A 17,285-nucleotide genomic window follows, 5' to 3' on the forward strand; every position below is an offset into this window, starting at 1 on the left:
TTGGGACATGCTCCCTGCTCTTCTATTTCCTGCAAGAGCTTATGCAGAACTGTTATTGTTTCTTCCTTAAATGTTCAGTAATCTTAACAGTGAAGGCATCTGGTCCTGAGTTTTTCCTTGTATGATGATTTTAAATTATAAAACAAAAATCTCTTTAATTTAGAGCTAATGAAGTTATTTCTCTCTCTTGTTTGAGTCAAGATAGACTCAGAAATACAACTGAAACGTCAGGTGACGACAGCTGCCACCACCTCTGCTGCTACAAGAGGCAGTGTCAGCATCGGGATCAACATTTGCTAAACACTCACTATGTGCCTGCCAGGAGTGACTCCATGGCCTTCATATTTATTATTTTATTTCATCCTTACAACCCACCTTAGGGTATGTATTACCATTACCCCCTTTTAAACATAATTTAACTGAGGCTCATAGAAATAAACTAAGTTGCCAAATCACAAAGCTGTAGGTGGTAGATAAGAAACAGGATTCAAACAGCTAATTCAGAGCCTGTACTGACACGTTTCATAATTATTTTTATATGTAAACATTATGTTTTATGTTTACATTTCAGTGAGAAGGTACAGAAAGCACACGAACAACATTCCTAAAGTTCTTCCAGTTCTCTTCAAGGCCTGTGCCTGGGACAGGATGGGTAAAGAGCCTCTTCTCAACAACAAGGTACTGGGAAATCTCCTTGACAACTGGATACAATAAAACAGGCTTCTGCCGTATTTCAGCACAGAGGGTAAATCTGACAGGTGGGAGGGCCAAGGAAAAGCCGATTTTAAGAGCATGGATGCCATTAACTTCTTGGGGGCTGGTCTCTACACACTGCGTCCTTCACAAGATGTCACAACCAACTCTTCGTCTTGCAACCATCACTCAGTTGGTAATAACATGACTAATAACTTTGCTGAATCAGCTATTCAGCTAATAATTTTGCTGAACTGGGATAGATGGGTGGGAGGAAAAGTGAATTGATAAAGATCTAAAATCATTCTAGGGTTTCCAGCTATAAAAGTGACAAAAGATTAGGGACTCACTTCTACAGGAATTTGATTTTTAAAAAACTATTCTTCTTACTTCATGACTGCCCCATCTTAATCTACTCTGACTAGAATTCAGAGATGGAAAGGCATTTGCCACCTTGAGCATGTTTCCTGGTTTTACCTCTCTGTCACATCACCAGCCTGCTCACTCATGTCCACCATCTGTGTGTGTTCTTTGTTCCATAGGGTCTCCTTCCACTTCAGTGGGACCCTAGTGAAGGCAGCTTACCTTCTGCACTGCTTCTACCTGAGCCTTCAAAATATTACTCTTCAAGTCAGAAGGAACTCTCCTGGTATTCAGCGCTGGGCTATCGATGGCATTATTCAGACATTTCTCGGTTAACTTTACCACTTCCTCCTAGATATTAAAAACACACTGTAAGCAACTCTGAGAGGATTCAACTAAATGGAAACAGAAAAGGACTGATGAAAGTTCCCACTGAGACAACTAGGGAGTCATGTGTTTCAGGTAGCCATCTTATTCCAGGAGGAGTCAGCTCTTACTTGAGGTTTTGAACTAAGATCAGTAATCATAAATAAGGTAGGGACTCCTGAAAATCATCCAGCAAACTTTTGTCTTTAAGCCAACTGAATAACGATACCACCCAGGAAAAATGCCTGAATTAAACCACAGTTGAAGAATGTGTGCTATCTGCTGTAATTAATTTCAACTGGATTTTAGGTCAGGCCCTACACAGGCTGATCCCTATAGCTGTTACTGGGTAGATGACTGTGTTTGAGACTTAAGTTATTTGGCCACAAAGAGGCCACTCTCAGGTAAAAACTTACTAAAATGATAAAATAAAGCACAAGTCTACTGAATGAAGATCATAATTAAAACAACATAAATTAACTATTATGAAAAGAAATGGGATAAAAATTAATAATAATTTTAATTATCTACATCACAGCTGATGTTTTACCTAATTTAAAATAAATGACAATCTGGGCTTCCCTGGTGGCTCAGAGGTTAAAATAAATGACAATCAATAATAACAATCACCATCACCATCATCCTTACTATGTGCTGTGCTAAGTCGCTTCAGTCATGTCCAACTCCTTGCGATCCTGTGGACCAGAGCCTGCCAGGCTCCTCTGTCCATGGGATTTCCCAAGAAAGAATATTGGAGTGGGTTGTCATTTCCTCCTGCAGGGGAATCCTCCTAACCCAGGCATTGAACCTGTGTCTCCTGCATCTCCTACACTGGCAGGCAGATTCTTTACCACTAGTGACACCTGAGAAGCCCTGTCCTTACTGTGGTTACCATTTAACACTGGTCTAAATAACAAACTCATTCTAAACATTTTCTTAGCCTCAGATAAAGCTTTTGTTCTGTAAAACTGGCCATCTGCCAATGTACAGGGTTACATACTGCACCGCTTGTTCAGATTTGAAAAAATTTAACTATGTGCTTATTCTAATCTGGTTTTTCTTAGTGTGGTCTCCACATACCTGCCTCTGGGTGGGATCCCAAAATCTGAACATTTAACAAGCTTTCCCATGTGACTCTGATATATATAAAAGTTTGAGAATCACTAGTTTGTACTAGACTGTATCTTCCAAGTCTACAGAATGGTTCCCAGTAATTGAAAGAAGACCTTATTTCCTTTTTCAGTCATGACTAGTTCACATCATATGACCCAGCAACGCCACTTCTGGGTACACATCCAAAGGAAATAAATTAAGGACCCCAAATAGGTATCTGCACCCCTACATTCACTGCAGCATTATGCACAGCAGAAAGACATGGAAATAACCTAAATGTTCATCAACAGATGAAAGGATACATAAGATGTAAAATGCACAGACACACACACATAAATATACATACACAATGAAATATTGTTCCACCTTTAAAAAGAAGGAAATCCTGCCATTTTCAACAACACAGATGAAGCTAGAAGGAATTATGCTAAATGAACTAAGTCAGACAGAGAGTAACAAATACTTCATGGTATTACTTAAATGTGGACTCTCAAAAAAAATCCAACACAGAGAGCAGAATGGTTGCCAGAGGCTAGGGGTGGAGAAATAGGGGGAGGTTGGTAAAAGTTATCAGATCCTGAGGACCCAATGTACAGGATGGTGACTAAAGTTAATTACACTGTTTTTTATACTTGAAATGTGCAAAGAGTAGATCTCAAGTGTTCTCACCAAAAAACAAACAAAAAGGAAACTAACTAAAGTGAGGTGCGGATGTGTTAACTATCAATCTGACTGTAGGAATCATTTCACAATGTATACTTCTATCAATTTATCAAATTGCACATTTTAAATGTATTTAAATTTTGTCAATTATACCTCAATAAGGGGCCAGGAATGTTAGGTCCATACATTAAAGTTTATTGATCAAACAGGATATGGCAAGAGTGAACACTGACATTTTAGGCATCAGTGAACTAAAGTGGACTGGAATGGGTTAATTTAATTCAGATGATCATTATATCTACTACTGTAGGCAAGAATCCCTTAGAAGAAATGGAGTAGCCCTTATAGTCAACGAGAGTCCGAAATGCCGTACTTGGGTGCAATTTCAAAAATGACAGAATGATCTCTATTCATTTCCAAGGCAAACCATTCCGTACCAGAGTAATCCAAGTCTATGCCCCAACCACTAATGCCAAAGAAGTTGAAGTTGATAGGTTCTATGTAGACCTAGAAGACCTTCTAGAACTAACACCAAAAAAAGATGTCCTTTTCATCATAGGGGAATGAAATGCAAAAGTAGGAAGTCAAGAGATACCGGGACTAACAGGCAAGTTTGGCCATGGAGTACAAAATGAAGCAGTGCAATCGTTAACAGAGTTTTGCCAACAGAACACACTGGTCATAGCAAATGCCCTCTTCCAACTACACAAAAGATGACTCTACAAATGGATATCACCAGATAGTCAATACCGAAATCAGATTGATTATATTCTTTGCAGCCAAAGATGGAGAAGCTCTATACAGTCAGCAAAAAATAAGACTGGGAGCTGACTGTGGCTCAGATCATGAACTCCTTATTGCAAAATTCAGAATTAAATTGAAGAGAGAAGGGAAAAGCAGTAAACCTAAATCAAATCCCTTATGATGATACAGTGGAAGTGACAAATAGATGCAAGGGACTGGATCTGACAGAGTGCCTGAAGAACTATGGATGGAGGTTTATAACACTGTATAGGAGGCGGTGATCAAAACCATCCCCAAGAAGAAGAAATGCCAAAAGGCAAAATAGTTGTCTGAGGAGACCTAAAAATAGCTGAGAAAAGAAGAGAAGCAAAAGACAAAGGAGAAAAGGAAATATTTATCTATCTGAATGTAGAATTCAAAAGAATAGCAAGGAGAGATAAGAAAGCCTTCCTCAGTAATCAATGGAAAGAAATACAGGAAAACAATACAATGGGAAAGACTAGAGATCTCTTCAAGAAAATTAGAGATACCAAGGGAACATTTCATGCAAAGATGGACACAATAAAGGACAGAAACACCATGGACATAACAGAAGCAGAAGATATTAAGAAAAGGTGACAAGAATACACAAAACTATACAAAAAAGATCTTAATGACCCAGATAACCATGATGGTGTGATCACTCACCTAGAGTCAGACATCGTGGAGTGCAAAGTCAAGTGGACCTTAGGAAGCATCACTAAAAACAAAGCTAGTGGAGGTGATGGCATTCCAGCTGATCTATTTCAAATCCTAAAAGATGATGCTATGAAAGTGCTGCACTCAACATGCCAGCAAATTTTAAAAACTCAGCAGTGGTCACAGGAATGGAAAAGGTCAGGTTTCATTCCAATCCCAAAGAAAGGCAATGCCAAAGAATGTTCAAACTATTGCACAGTTGCACTCATTTCACATGCTAGCAAAGTAATGCTCAAAATTTTCTGAGTTAAGCTTCAATAGTACGTGAACCAAGAACTTTCAGATTTCAAGCTGGATTTAGAAAAGAAAGAGGAACCAGAGATCAAATTGCCAACATCCGTTGGATCACAGAAATAGCAGAAGTCCAGAAAAAATTCTAGAACATGAAACACCGTCTATGCTAAAGCCTTTGACTGTGTAGATCATAACAAACAGTGGAAAATTCTTAAAGAGATGGGAATACAAGACCACTTAACCTGCCTCCTGAGAAATTTGTATGCAGGTCAAGAAGCAACAGTTAGAACCATACATGAAACAACGGACTGGTTCCAAATTAGGCAACAAGTACAAGAAGGCTGTATACTGTCACCCTGCTTATTTAACTTATATGCAGAGTATATCCTGCGAAATGCCGGGCTGTATGACTCACAAGCTGGAATCAATATTGCTGGGAGAAATATCAATAACTTCAGATATGCAGATGACACCACCCTTATGGCAGACAGCGAAGAGGAACTAAAGGGCCTCTTGATGCAAGTCAAAGAGGAGAGTGAAAAAGCTGGCTTAAAACTCAACATTCAGAAAACTAAGATCATGGCATCAGGTCCCATCACTTCTCAGCAAATAGATGGTGAAACAATGGAAACAGTGACAGACTTTATTTTCTTACGCCAAAAAATCATTGCAGACGGTGACTGCAGTCATGAAACTAAAAGACGCTTGTTCCTTGGAAGAAAAGCTATAACCAATATAGATAGCATATTAAAAAACAGAAACATTACCGACGAAGTTCCGTATACTCAAAGCTATGGTTTTTCCAGTAGTCATGTATGGATGTGAGAGTTGTACCACAAAGAAAGCAGAGCGCCAAAGAATTGACGCTTTTGAACTGTGGTGTTGGAGAAGACTCTTGAGAATCCCTTGGACCGCAAGGAGATCCAACCAGTCAATCCTAAAGGAAATCAGTCCTGAATATTCATTGGAAGGACTGATGCTGAAGCTCCAACATTTCGGTCACCTGATGAGAAGAACTGAATCATTAGAAAAGACCCTGATGCTGAGAAAGACTGAAGGCAGGAGAAGGGGATGACAGAGGATGAGACGGTAGGATGGCATCACCTACGCAATAGACAGGAGTTTGAGCAAGCTCTGGAAGTTGGTGGTGGACAGGGAAGACTGGCATGCTGCAGTCCATGAGGTGGCAAACTGCTGGACATGACTGAGCAACTGAACTGACCGATGAAGGCAGGAAAAACAGTATAGCATAGCTAGTTCAGTCACTCAGTTGTGACTGACTCTTTGTGACCCTATGGACTGTAGACTGCCAGGATCCTCTGTCCAAGACGATTTCTCCCTTCCTCCTCCAAGGGATCTTCCCATCCCAGATATCAAACCCAGGTCTTCCACATTCTAGGCAAATTCTTTACTGTCTGAGCCACCAGGGAAGCCCACAGAGGACAAAAGACGAGATGGCTGGATGGCATGACCGACTCAATGGACATGAGCTTGAGCAAGCTCTGGGAGATGGCAGCCTGGCATCCTGCAGTCCATGGAATTGCAGAGTTGGATATGACTGAGCTACTGAACAACAAGAATGGTTAATTCAAATGCACTGACATTTTCTTTTCAGAGAGAATTACACTGCAGACTTTGTATTATTTGCTTAACATTTATATTTGCATGTCACAGCATCTCAGAGCAACCTGCCACAGACCTAGGCAGATATTTCTCTTCCTGCCTATATTAAAAATCAAGAATTCAATGAACACATAACAAAAGTACCTGTGATTGTTACCATCTTTCTGGAAGGCAATTTTGCAAAAGTACCAAAGGCTTTAAAACTATTTCTGAAATTTGACTTAACACTTCTGCCATGCCGAGTGGCTTTTGCAGGATCTTAGCTCCTAGATCAGGGATTGAACATGAGCCCTCAGCAGTGAAAGAACTGAGTACTAACCACTGGACCACCAGGGAATTCCTGAACCTAACACTTCTACTTCCTAGGAAAAAGATAATGCAGGATATTTATTTATAAGACTGTTTATCACAACACCGATTATGACAGTGAAAATTAATGAAATGTCTAATAGGAAACTGAGTAAATACAACATTGACCTATGCATGCCATTTAACTGTGATCTGTAATGTGTTATTGAAATAAAGAGATTATAATTGATTAGTTATAGAACAATATTATTGCATTTTTAATTTAAAAAATATTTATCACATATCAATGGCTGGAAGTACGTATCTTTAAAATGTTAACTGCAGTTATCTCTTAGGACTGGGATAATGGAAGTTTTATAATTTCTTGCTTTTTAAATTCTACATTTTGGGGGGAATTCCCTGGCAGTCCAGTGGTTAGCACTCAGCACTTTCAGCCAGGGCTCAGATTCAATCTCTGACTGGGGAACTAAGATCCTGCAAGCTACACGGCATGACCAACAAAAACCCAGAAATAAACATAAATAAAATCTGTATTTTGTACAGTTACCTTCCATGTATATAAAAGAAAAAGACTACTGAAATACAAGTTCAGTGTAATAGCTATAAAATATTTTCATATAGTTTTATTATAGGATGCAAATCCAACAATATCCAGTTACTATGCTGTTGATATGTCTGCCTTGGATGGCCAAAATGTGCAAACAGAAGACCAAAATAATTAAAAAGACATCCTGATTCCTAAACACCCCACGTTAGACCTGTTCTAACAAGACTAGATGCTCAAACTCTCCTGCAGAGCAGTCTTCACTGTCAGAATCAGCTTCAGTTCAGTTCAGTTCAGTCGCTCAGTCGTGTCCGACTCTCCGCGACCCCATGAATCACAGCACGCCAGGCCTCCCTGTCCATCACCAACTCCCGGAGTACACTTAAACCCATGTCCACAGAGTCGGTGATGCCATCCAGCCATCTCATTCTCTGTCGTCCCCTTCTCCTCCTGCCCCCAACCTTTCCCAGAATCAGCTTAGTTAGGAGCTAATGTCAGGTTAAAGTGGATCCAAAGTCTACTTCAGTTTGTTAATGAGCCAGGGCTCATGTGCCTGCAGCACAGAAAGCCAAACTGGCAGCAGGAGTTTGCAGAAAACTAGGGGTTTATTTGCAGGGCACCAAGAAAGGAGAACAGGCAGCTCACGTACAAGAGACCAGAACTCCCTTATGGCTTTCTGGCAAAGATCTTTAAAGATGGTGTGAGGGGACAGGGTCCAGGAGGTGTGATCGGCCTGTGGACCTTCTTCTGATTGCTTGTGCTTAGTTGCTCAGTCATGTCCAACTGTTTGCAACCCTGCAGACTGTAGCCCACCAGTCTCCTCTGTCTGTGGGATTCTCCAGGCAAGAATACTGGCGTGGGTTGCCATGCTCTCCTCCAGGGGATTTTCCAGACCCAGGGATTGAACTCAGGTGTCCCACATTGCACGCGGATTCTTTACCGTCTGAGCCATTGGGGAAGCCCTCGGATTGGTTGGTGATGAGATAATAGGGTGATGTCTTGAGAACCTCAACCTTCTGGCTCCAACCAGTATGGGGACTACCTGCCTGTGTGTCTACATGATGTCATCATGTAGTCATCATCCTCCACCAGGGTGAGGGGGGGGTCTTAGTTTTTGCAGAACAACTCAAAGACAGGCACAAACAGTTATCCACATCCCTTCAGCATGAACCAGGAGTCCTGTGACGCTCTTGTCTTAAACATTAACTGCTAGACTCTGCTCTTTGGAACTTGGGGAAGGCCCAGGAGATTACCGCCTTTTTCCTACAAACAGGAAACAGGGATGTGGAGAGGCTTTTTGTACCTGGTATGGCCCCACAGGGTCCTGTTTGGGGTCCAATTCTCCCTTTTCTCTGATGCTCCTCAATTCTGATGGGGAAAAGGATTAAGATTAGGAAGGGACTCAATAGTTAGATAGATAATCACAAACTCAGCAGGGGAAGTCAGTTTTAGGGGGACTTGGTTTCAAGTTCTGAACCAGAATGCCATTAGATCCAGACTCAAAACCACTCTTGAAACAATCTTGGCTAGAAAACACAGGTAGGCCATTTATACAGTCAAACATGTAAGGCAAAGAATTGGTGTAAGTAGTAAAACTCAAAAGAAAAACGGTATTTTTTTTTTTAAACATAGAGAGATCTTATTTCTGAGAGCTCCTTCGTTTAAATGCCTCAGAAAAACTGAAATCATTTAATTAAAAAAAATATATAAGACTTTTAAGTAAAGTGAAGTTCTTTTTAGCTCTAACTTTGGGAAGATGCAAAGAGCTATTTTAAGGTTGATATGGTTTACTCTTTTTGAGAATTTAATAAAATTTGGACCCAATTTCCTGAAAAACATGTAACAGAATTAAAGCAAGAATAGGAGCTTCCTTGGTGGTCCAGTGATTAAGAACCCACCTTGTCCAGTACAGAAGATGTGGGTTCACTCCCTGGTCAGGGAACTAGATTCCACATGCCACAGAGTGACTAAGCCCATGCACTACAACTACCAAACACAAGCACTTTAGAGCTCGAAATCTGAAACCAGAAAGAAGCCCCTCACTCACTGCAACTCAGACCCAGTGCAGCCAAAATAAATAAAATAAAAAATAAAAAAGAATATGTGTTCAACTTCATAGGGTTTAAGACACCTCTTATAATTATTCATGGGTAGATCTGTGATCTGCAAGAATACTGCTTTAGAAGAATAAATACAATTTACCTTGAATTTTTACTAAATATACACAAAGATTTTAACCATTTTATAAACTGTCTCTTCCCCTTAAACTTCTGAATATATTTACATGAATCCCTGAGAGTCCCTGAGTCACAAAGGGGATGTGAATTTTCAGGGCTGGCCTACTATATAAACTAAGATACCAGCAGTTAAATAGCCTGATTTCCAGACTTAAAAATTACTTTTTAAAACACCTGCACTAATATTAGTATAATATTGGTAACTATTATTTCAGGTTTCCCAGGTGGCACTAGTAAAGAACCTGCCTGCCAATGCAGGAGACACAAGATTCGATCCCTGGGTCAATAAGATCCCCTGGAGGAGGGCAAGGTAACCCACTCCAGTATTCTCATCTGGAGAATGCCATGGACAGAGAAGCCTGGTGGGCTACAGTCCATAGGGTCGCAAAGAGTTAGACACAACTAAAGTGACTTAGTAAGCAACTATTGTTCCAGCTGAAAAAGTCATGGCAGTGAGGGTAGCAGAATGTGCCATCCCCAAATATGCCACCTTGTGGCATGTTATTTTGAGCTGAAGGCAACTGAGAAGCAGCAGATATAAGAAAAGCTTTGTCCTTCTCCTATCTATCTAAAAGCAAGACAGAAATTTACAAAGGAGTCCCTTCTTCCTTTCTACTAGGAAAGACCAACATTTATCCCTGCAAACAACGCAAACTCTTATCATTGAATAGCAAGGACTCAAAGCTGCATAAGAAGCCTTACTTCTGTTTACCCTGCTTTTCCTTGAACCCTCCCCTACACTTTTCTTTTGTTTGACTTTAGCGGGAGATGGTATTTAACTGGAATTCTAAGACTGAGAGTTACTCATTCTCCCCTGGTATCTCCCATCTGTACATGAGGTACACATAACAGGAAACTTCTGTTTTTCTCTTGTTAATCTGTCTTTTGTTACAGAAGTCTCAGCCAACAACTCAGAGGAGCAGAGAGAAAAATTACTTTTTCCCCCTACAGCAATTACTGTTAAATAGAGAGTATTAGCTTTTGTGTTTGTAAAAGTATCATTTCTACTTACCTTCCATAATATGCAATAGCTCACTGATCCCTGGAGAAGTGTGGCCTTTGTATGGCTAACATCTGAAGACTGACTCAATTTCCCAAAGGGAGGTCAGACCAACTGCCACACTTTTGTGTCCAAATTGAGGGTAGAGGGAAAGGAAGTCAACTACTTATAGAACCAAACTGAAACGTTTGGAGTCACTTATTTCAGGGACAAAATGAAGACAGCCAATGTAGGCACACAGAGGACACTTAACCTAACCTCATGGGGATGGATGCACAACTCTTTCCAAAGGTTGGCACAGGACACCAGCCAAGCCCCCATCCAAGCCTGTTCATGGCAACTCTACGCTTCCTTGTTCCCCTGACTCAGCTACTCTGATCCAAATAAGAAAGAAGACCACCAGGCAACTAATCAGCTGACAACAACAAATAACTCCTGTATTTATCCCATAAAAACCACTTAAATTTGACAGCAACTCAGAACTTACTATGTTCACAGTCTTGAGTTCTAAGGTTCGTGAGTCAAAATCCAGGTAATAAATGCATCTTTCTCCTTTGTTTTCTTCAGAGTGCAGATTTTTATTTTTGATATACTTTTTGGTTATACCTTCTTAAGGTTTGGGTACAAAAAAAATCAGAAGATTAGAAGTGACAAAGATTATTCCAAGTCACACGTGGCAGCAATCTGCTGTAGGATTACATTCCTAACAAAAAGAGAAAGACAAACTACAGGCCACACCTGGCCCACCATCTGTTTTAGTAAGTAAACTCTACTGGAACATGGCCATGCCCAGGCCCACATGGCTATGGCCATGGTCGTGCCATGGTGGCACAGTTGAGTACAATGACAGAGACTGTCCGGCTACTAAGACTTAAATATTTACTGGCCTTTAATTAAAGAGGCTGCCAACTTGTGGTCAAGAGAACATAGTCATCACGCCTTTCTTTTAAACCTTTACACTAAAAAGACTAGCTGCTAAAGGTCATGCCTTAATCATGTCCCCATCCTCACTAACAAATGAAGCTTATATTTTGTTAATTTAAGCATTTTAAAATTTTTCTGATCAAGGACCAAGAAAAAAAATTATTCTTCAAATTTGGAGATAAAGAAAATTCTGGAATTGTCTCAAGTAATTAAGAGGAGGAAGGTAACTGAAAAGTCTTCAAGTCTTGACACAGCATGAGCCCTAAAGGACTCCAAAGACACAGATCAGGCAGACACTGTGAACACATTCCCCATACCAGGAGGCACCCGGAAAGGGGAAGAATCCCAACAATGAACCCGAGATTCAGGGTGTCCCAAGGTGGAAAGAATGCTCCAACCTCCAAGTACATCCAACCTCCAAAATATCCAAAGGATGACTTTAGTCTTAGCCTGAGGAACTTCCCACATTAGGGAATCTGCTGCTTTACTGGCTATCTGTTCAATTCCCAGGTGTGTTAGGATGTGTTTTCTTACACTGAGGTGAAATCTGCCTAATTTTGTCACTCACTGACCTTAGCTCTTCTCCAACACTGTTAAAAAACCAGTTATCAATACTTTACTGCCTGTCATGTCATAGCTCCTCAGATAATTGAAGCATTCTTTCCTGAGATTGCTGAGCCTCATTACAACTGTGCTTCAAGATTCTTCACTATACTCCTCTTCTCAAATCGCTTTAGTTTTCTGAAATCATGTTTCTCTCTCTTCCTTTTTAATACTATGGTTGGAGCTCCTCTTTTAAGCCCTTTCAGTTAATGTAACGAAGATGTTTCAGCAGTTACACTTCATAATGTTTACAAAATTCTCAAACTTTTTTTTACACATGCCTATTACATTCTACCTCCTGATCCTACCCCTACATTTGTGTCAGACTTATCATGATACATAGTCTTAAATCCAATCCATCATTCCAGTCTTTCAAAGTATTCATAGATCCTGATTTTGCCTTTCACACTGTACTTTCCAGTTGTTGCCATCTGAAAATTCCATTAGCCTAAGAGCTTCTCAGTTACCCAATTTTTAGAGCTAAACATCCAACATCTGACACTTTGCTTTAGAATATATTTTATTTACAATAGGCTTTTCATCCTAAAACTACTATACTTCAGTTCAGTTCAGTTCAGTCGCTCAGTCGTGTCCGACTCTCCGCGACCCCATGAATCACAGAACGCCAGGCCTCCCTGTCCATCACCAACTCCCGGAGTTCACTCAAACTCATGTCCATTGAGTCGGTGATGCCATTCAACCATCTCATTCTCTGTCATCCCCTTCTCCTCCCGCCCCCAACCTTTCCCAGCATCAGAGTCTTTTCCAGTGAGTCAACTCGTCGCATGAGGTGGCCAAAGTATTGCAGTTTCAGTTTTAGCATCAGTCCTTCCAATGTAAAGCTGATATTAAGATTAATTTGCATTTCTTAAGCAAACATTAACAGTTAGTGGCAGAAGTAGAGAAATCAGAGTGGATTCAAAGTGCGTCACATAAATAAAACATGAATCAAGGGAACATCCATGCTGGTCCGGGGGCTAAGACTACTTACTCCCAACACAGAGGGCCCTGGTTCAATCCCTGGTCAGGGAAAAATATCCCACAAACTGTAACTAAAAGATCCCATGTGCTGCAACTAAGATCCAGCACCATCAGATACAAGAAAACACATGAATCAACTTGAGATTGCTGCTGTATCAGTAAACAAAGGATGCTGCAGCCATCAAGCCAACACATTTCAGTCACTGGACAGTGAGCCCTGAGGGAACTCAGGATGGAGACAAACGACCAGCTCATTGTGAAGCCCATGTAGTAGTCAGCCTCTGCAGCCACCATGATGGTGTTTGAGGAAACTCAGGGTGCTGGCCCCAGACAGCTGAAGTGAGTATCACAGGAATGACTGCAGTAAGCCCAGACTCTCACATCTTCCTATACACAGTAAACCAAGGGCTTCCCTGCCCTGCAATGCAGGAGACCCAGGTTTGATCCCTGGGTTAGGAAGATTCCCCTGGAGAAAGGAATGGTAACCCACTCCAATATTCTTGCCTGGAGAATTCCATGGACAGAGGAGCCTGGCAGGCTACAGTCTATAGGGTCAACGGATTGTTCAAAATTGGGAAAGGATTAAGTCAAGGCTGTGTATAGTCACCCTGTTTATTTAACTTATATGCAGAGTACATCATGAGAAATGCTGGGCTGTATGACTCACAAGATGGAATCAAGATTGCCAGGATCAAATAAAAAACCTCAGATATGCAGATGATACCACACTAATGGCAGAAAGCAAAGAGAAACTAAAGAGCCTCTTGATGAGGGTGAAAGAGGAGAGTGAAAAACCTGGCTTAAAACTCAATGTTGAAAAAACGAAGATCATGGCATCCAGTCCTATCCCTTCATGCCAAATAGATGGGGAAAAGTGAAAACTGTGACAGATTTTATTTTCTTGGGCTCCAAAATCACTATTGATGTTAACTGCAGCCACAAAATTAAAAGACACTTGCTCCCTGGAAGAAAAGCTATGACAAGCCTAAACAGCATATTAAAAAGCAGAGACATCAATTTGCCAACAAAGGTGTGTACAGTCAAAGCTATGGTTTTTACAGTGGTCACATATGGATGTAAGAGTTGGACCCTAAAGAAGGCTGAGTGCTGAAGAATTGATGCTTTCAAATTGGGTGATGGAGAAGACTCTCGACAGTCCCTTGGACTTCAAGGAGATTAAACCAGTTAATCCTAAAGGAAATCAACCCTGAATACTATTGGAAGGACTGATGATGAAGATGAAGCTCCGATACTTTGGCCACTTGATGTGAAGAGCTGAGTCACTAAAGAAGATCCTGAGGGCAGGAGGAGAAGGGGGCGACAGAGGATGAGATGGTTGGATGGCATCACCAACTCAGTGGCCATGAGTTTGAGTAAATTACAGGAGACACTGAAGAACAGGGAAAACTGGTGTGTTGCAATTCATGGGGTGGCAAAGAGTTAGACATGACTTAAGAGACTGAACATCAATACATAGAAAAGTATTAAATTCTTTAATGTGAGATAGCTGGTTTTCTTTTATTAACACTAGTCTTTTGATGATCATGACCAGGTCTTTGTTGCAAAAGTTCCTATGAATCCGGGCTCATCCTCCCCTCTTTGAAGCCGTCTCTCAGGGTTATTTGAGATACTGTCTCCCAAGCTTGAAGTCCTAAGAAAGTCTGTCAAATAACATGTAACTCTCAGCTTTTAGGTTGTGCTTTTTTTTTTTTCCAGTTGACAAACTTGTACACAGCACTAGTTGAAGAGTTGGGGTAGATAGTCTGACATCTCTTATTTGTCAGTAGAGCATTGAATTCTTTCCTATTATTTCTGCCTGGCATAGAGTAAGCCCTCACCAAATATTAGCTATTATCTTCCTAGCTATATGAGCCCCAAACACTTCTTCATGGCACACCATCCTTTACTTAACCCTCTCTCATATTTCCTTTCCTGTCTTGAACCCACACTCGTACTTATTTTTCCAAGGTTTCATAACTTATCTAATAGATCCTCTGGTAAATATGCAGTGAATGTTGCAAAAAACAAGCGGCCGCTCAATGAATTTCCTGTGCAACAATTACCCTTCAACTCCCTGTTAGGATTTATTGGGCCTCAATCTTCTTTAGGATCACTCCAGGCCTCCACTAAATTTTTGTCAAATTGTCAACCACCTAAGCTTTCACTGAAAGCTTTCAGTTAACCCTCTGACTTTGACCCGGCATTCCCCTACTTTACAAAGACAGCAGAAAAACTGACAATGTGAAGGAAAGAGACCATATATTGACAATTACTGAGGGGTCAAAAACGGAAAAGCTTTCTGAAATTGAATCAGCTTCCAAAAGACATTTCAATGAAAAATTTAACAGGATGAAGAAAAAAAAGACATATTCTAAAGGCCAGTACAACAATGACTATGAAGGGAAGAAGAAAGTCACTCTGTGCTCCATTCTGAAGAAGTCCAGCTAGTTATCCAAGGATGAAAGAGAAGGGCAATTCAGATGTTCCTTTTCCTCTTTAAAATCAAGCCAAAACAAAATTCATTCAGCAGGTCTTTATTATCTATTGCCTAGATATAGGAAAAAAATAAAAGGCTGTCTCCAGATGATTACCTAAAATTCACTCTTCCATTACTGGGGACAATTATTTTTATCCTAGTCCCACTTTAGTTACTGCTATAAGTTATTTAATGTAGAAATAATAAAAAAATGTAATTACAGTCAAATAGTTAATTGAGGTTTAACTGGTATGTCACCCGACCACATGCCTAAAGACTCCAAGAAGACAGGATGGTGAAGGGTATGAGGGATGTTGCTTTAGCGTCTCATCCTCGGTTATTACAGAGCAGTTTCCTTCTAAACAAACCATTTTACAATTTAAAATTCAATTAAGTTTTTCAACTAAATCAAGACTCACTGAGCATAATTGAGAAGGGATGGGCTGAATCTAAAGAAAAAAACATGAGATGACCCTATAATTCTTAACGTTGCTGTCCAAGTTTCCTCCTCAGTTCAGTTCAGCCTAAATATCCACCAATTTCACCTGTTTCAATTATATAACAAGTTTTAAGAGTTCAGCACAGATAAATTTCCCAGTGAAAGAAAAGAAGAAGTATTATCTTTGGATGGAAAAGATTTCTGAGAAGTCTGGGGCTGTATGACAGGCAGGCAAAGGAGAACTCTGAATACCTGGTTGTTAATATTAACATCCACGTTGGGGTGAGGAGCTGGCACAGGTCTGTTTTCCATTTCAAGGTGTTTGAGCTTCTCTGAGGCATCTATGTATGCTGGAAGAAAAAAAAAAAAAAGGAAAATAGGCACTTAGTCTGCCATGCTGTCACGCTTGTAAGTGTACAGACTCAGGCTTTCTTCACTGCCTCCCCTCAATAAAAGGTAATAATCCAGATCACCTTGGACCAGACATTCTTTCTATAACCAGGAGACTCACCATTAATTTGAGTAAGAGTTAACCTAAACAGGAACATTTCCTGTATCTGCTCTGCTCCTAAAATGCCACTGGATGTAGACTCTCCATGGCATGAGGGGTTAAGAAAGCTCACCAGCTAAGAGATTCAAAGAAAAGGCACAGAGCACCTGCGACACCACCCTTCCTTCCTAAGTACAACCCAAGCTCCTCCTGCAAACCTTAGCACCTAGCTGTTTTTTCTCCTTGTTTCCTGACTATATGGGGCCTAAAACTAAACTGATGAAGAAAACACATTTATTAACTCACTTACTCAACCTATCACATACTGGTGACATCATTCAGGTGTGATGCAGGACAAGCATCTTATCTTCACGACCTGCAACCAGGCTGCACAATACAAGTAAAATCCTCCAACCACTGAAAAGATGATACATTAAATACAATGAATTCTATTTCAACTAACAACTGTTAGTTGTTCTTATTGTGCAGGAGTCAATTTGGTAGGAATTTGAATTTATACACTGTCTACATAACCGAAAAAGCTACTGAATGCCTAATAATTTCTAAGCAATCAAGGAGAAGAAAGGAGGGAAAACTATGAAATCATTTCCTCTCAGTCAGAGAGATCTTCTAAAGTGTTCATCAATTAACTCTGTAAATCTGTCCCTTGGCTACATATTAGAATCAGATTGGGAACTTTTAAGATATACTGATTCCCAGAGCTGACCCTAGAATAACAATATCA

The 17,285-nt window shown here is 40.4% G+C and overlaps 1 protein-coding gene across 2 annotated transcripts in view; it reads right to left on the minus strand.

Annotated features, from left to right (window-relative positions):
- Positions 1-17,285, minus strand: part of EPB41L5 (erythrocyte membrane protein band 4.1 like 5) — a 183,466-nt gene that overhangs the window by 28,323 nt on the left and 137,858 nt on the right. For both annotated transcript variants that reach the window (XM_055398926.2, XM_055398925.2), the window contains exons 18-19: positions 16,303-16,400; positions 1,279-1,407 (exon numbers count right to left, since the gene is read on the minus strand). In XM_055398926.2, coding sequence (XP_055254901.1) covers positions 1,279-1,407; positions 16,303-16,400 — 227 coding nt within the window. The remainder of the gene's footprint in view (positions 1-1,278; positions 1,408-16,302; positions 16,401-17,285) is intronic.

This window comes from Moschus berezovskii, chromosome 2 (genome assembly GCF_049115385.1).
Source record: "Moschus berezovskii isolate FMDL1 chromosome 2, NW_MosBer_1.0, whole genome shotgun sequence".
Taxonomy (NCBI): domain Eukaryota; kingdom Metazoa; phylum Chordata; class Mammalia; order Artiodactyla; family Moschidae; genus Moschus; species Moschus berezovskii.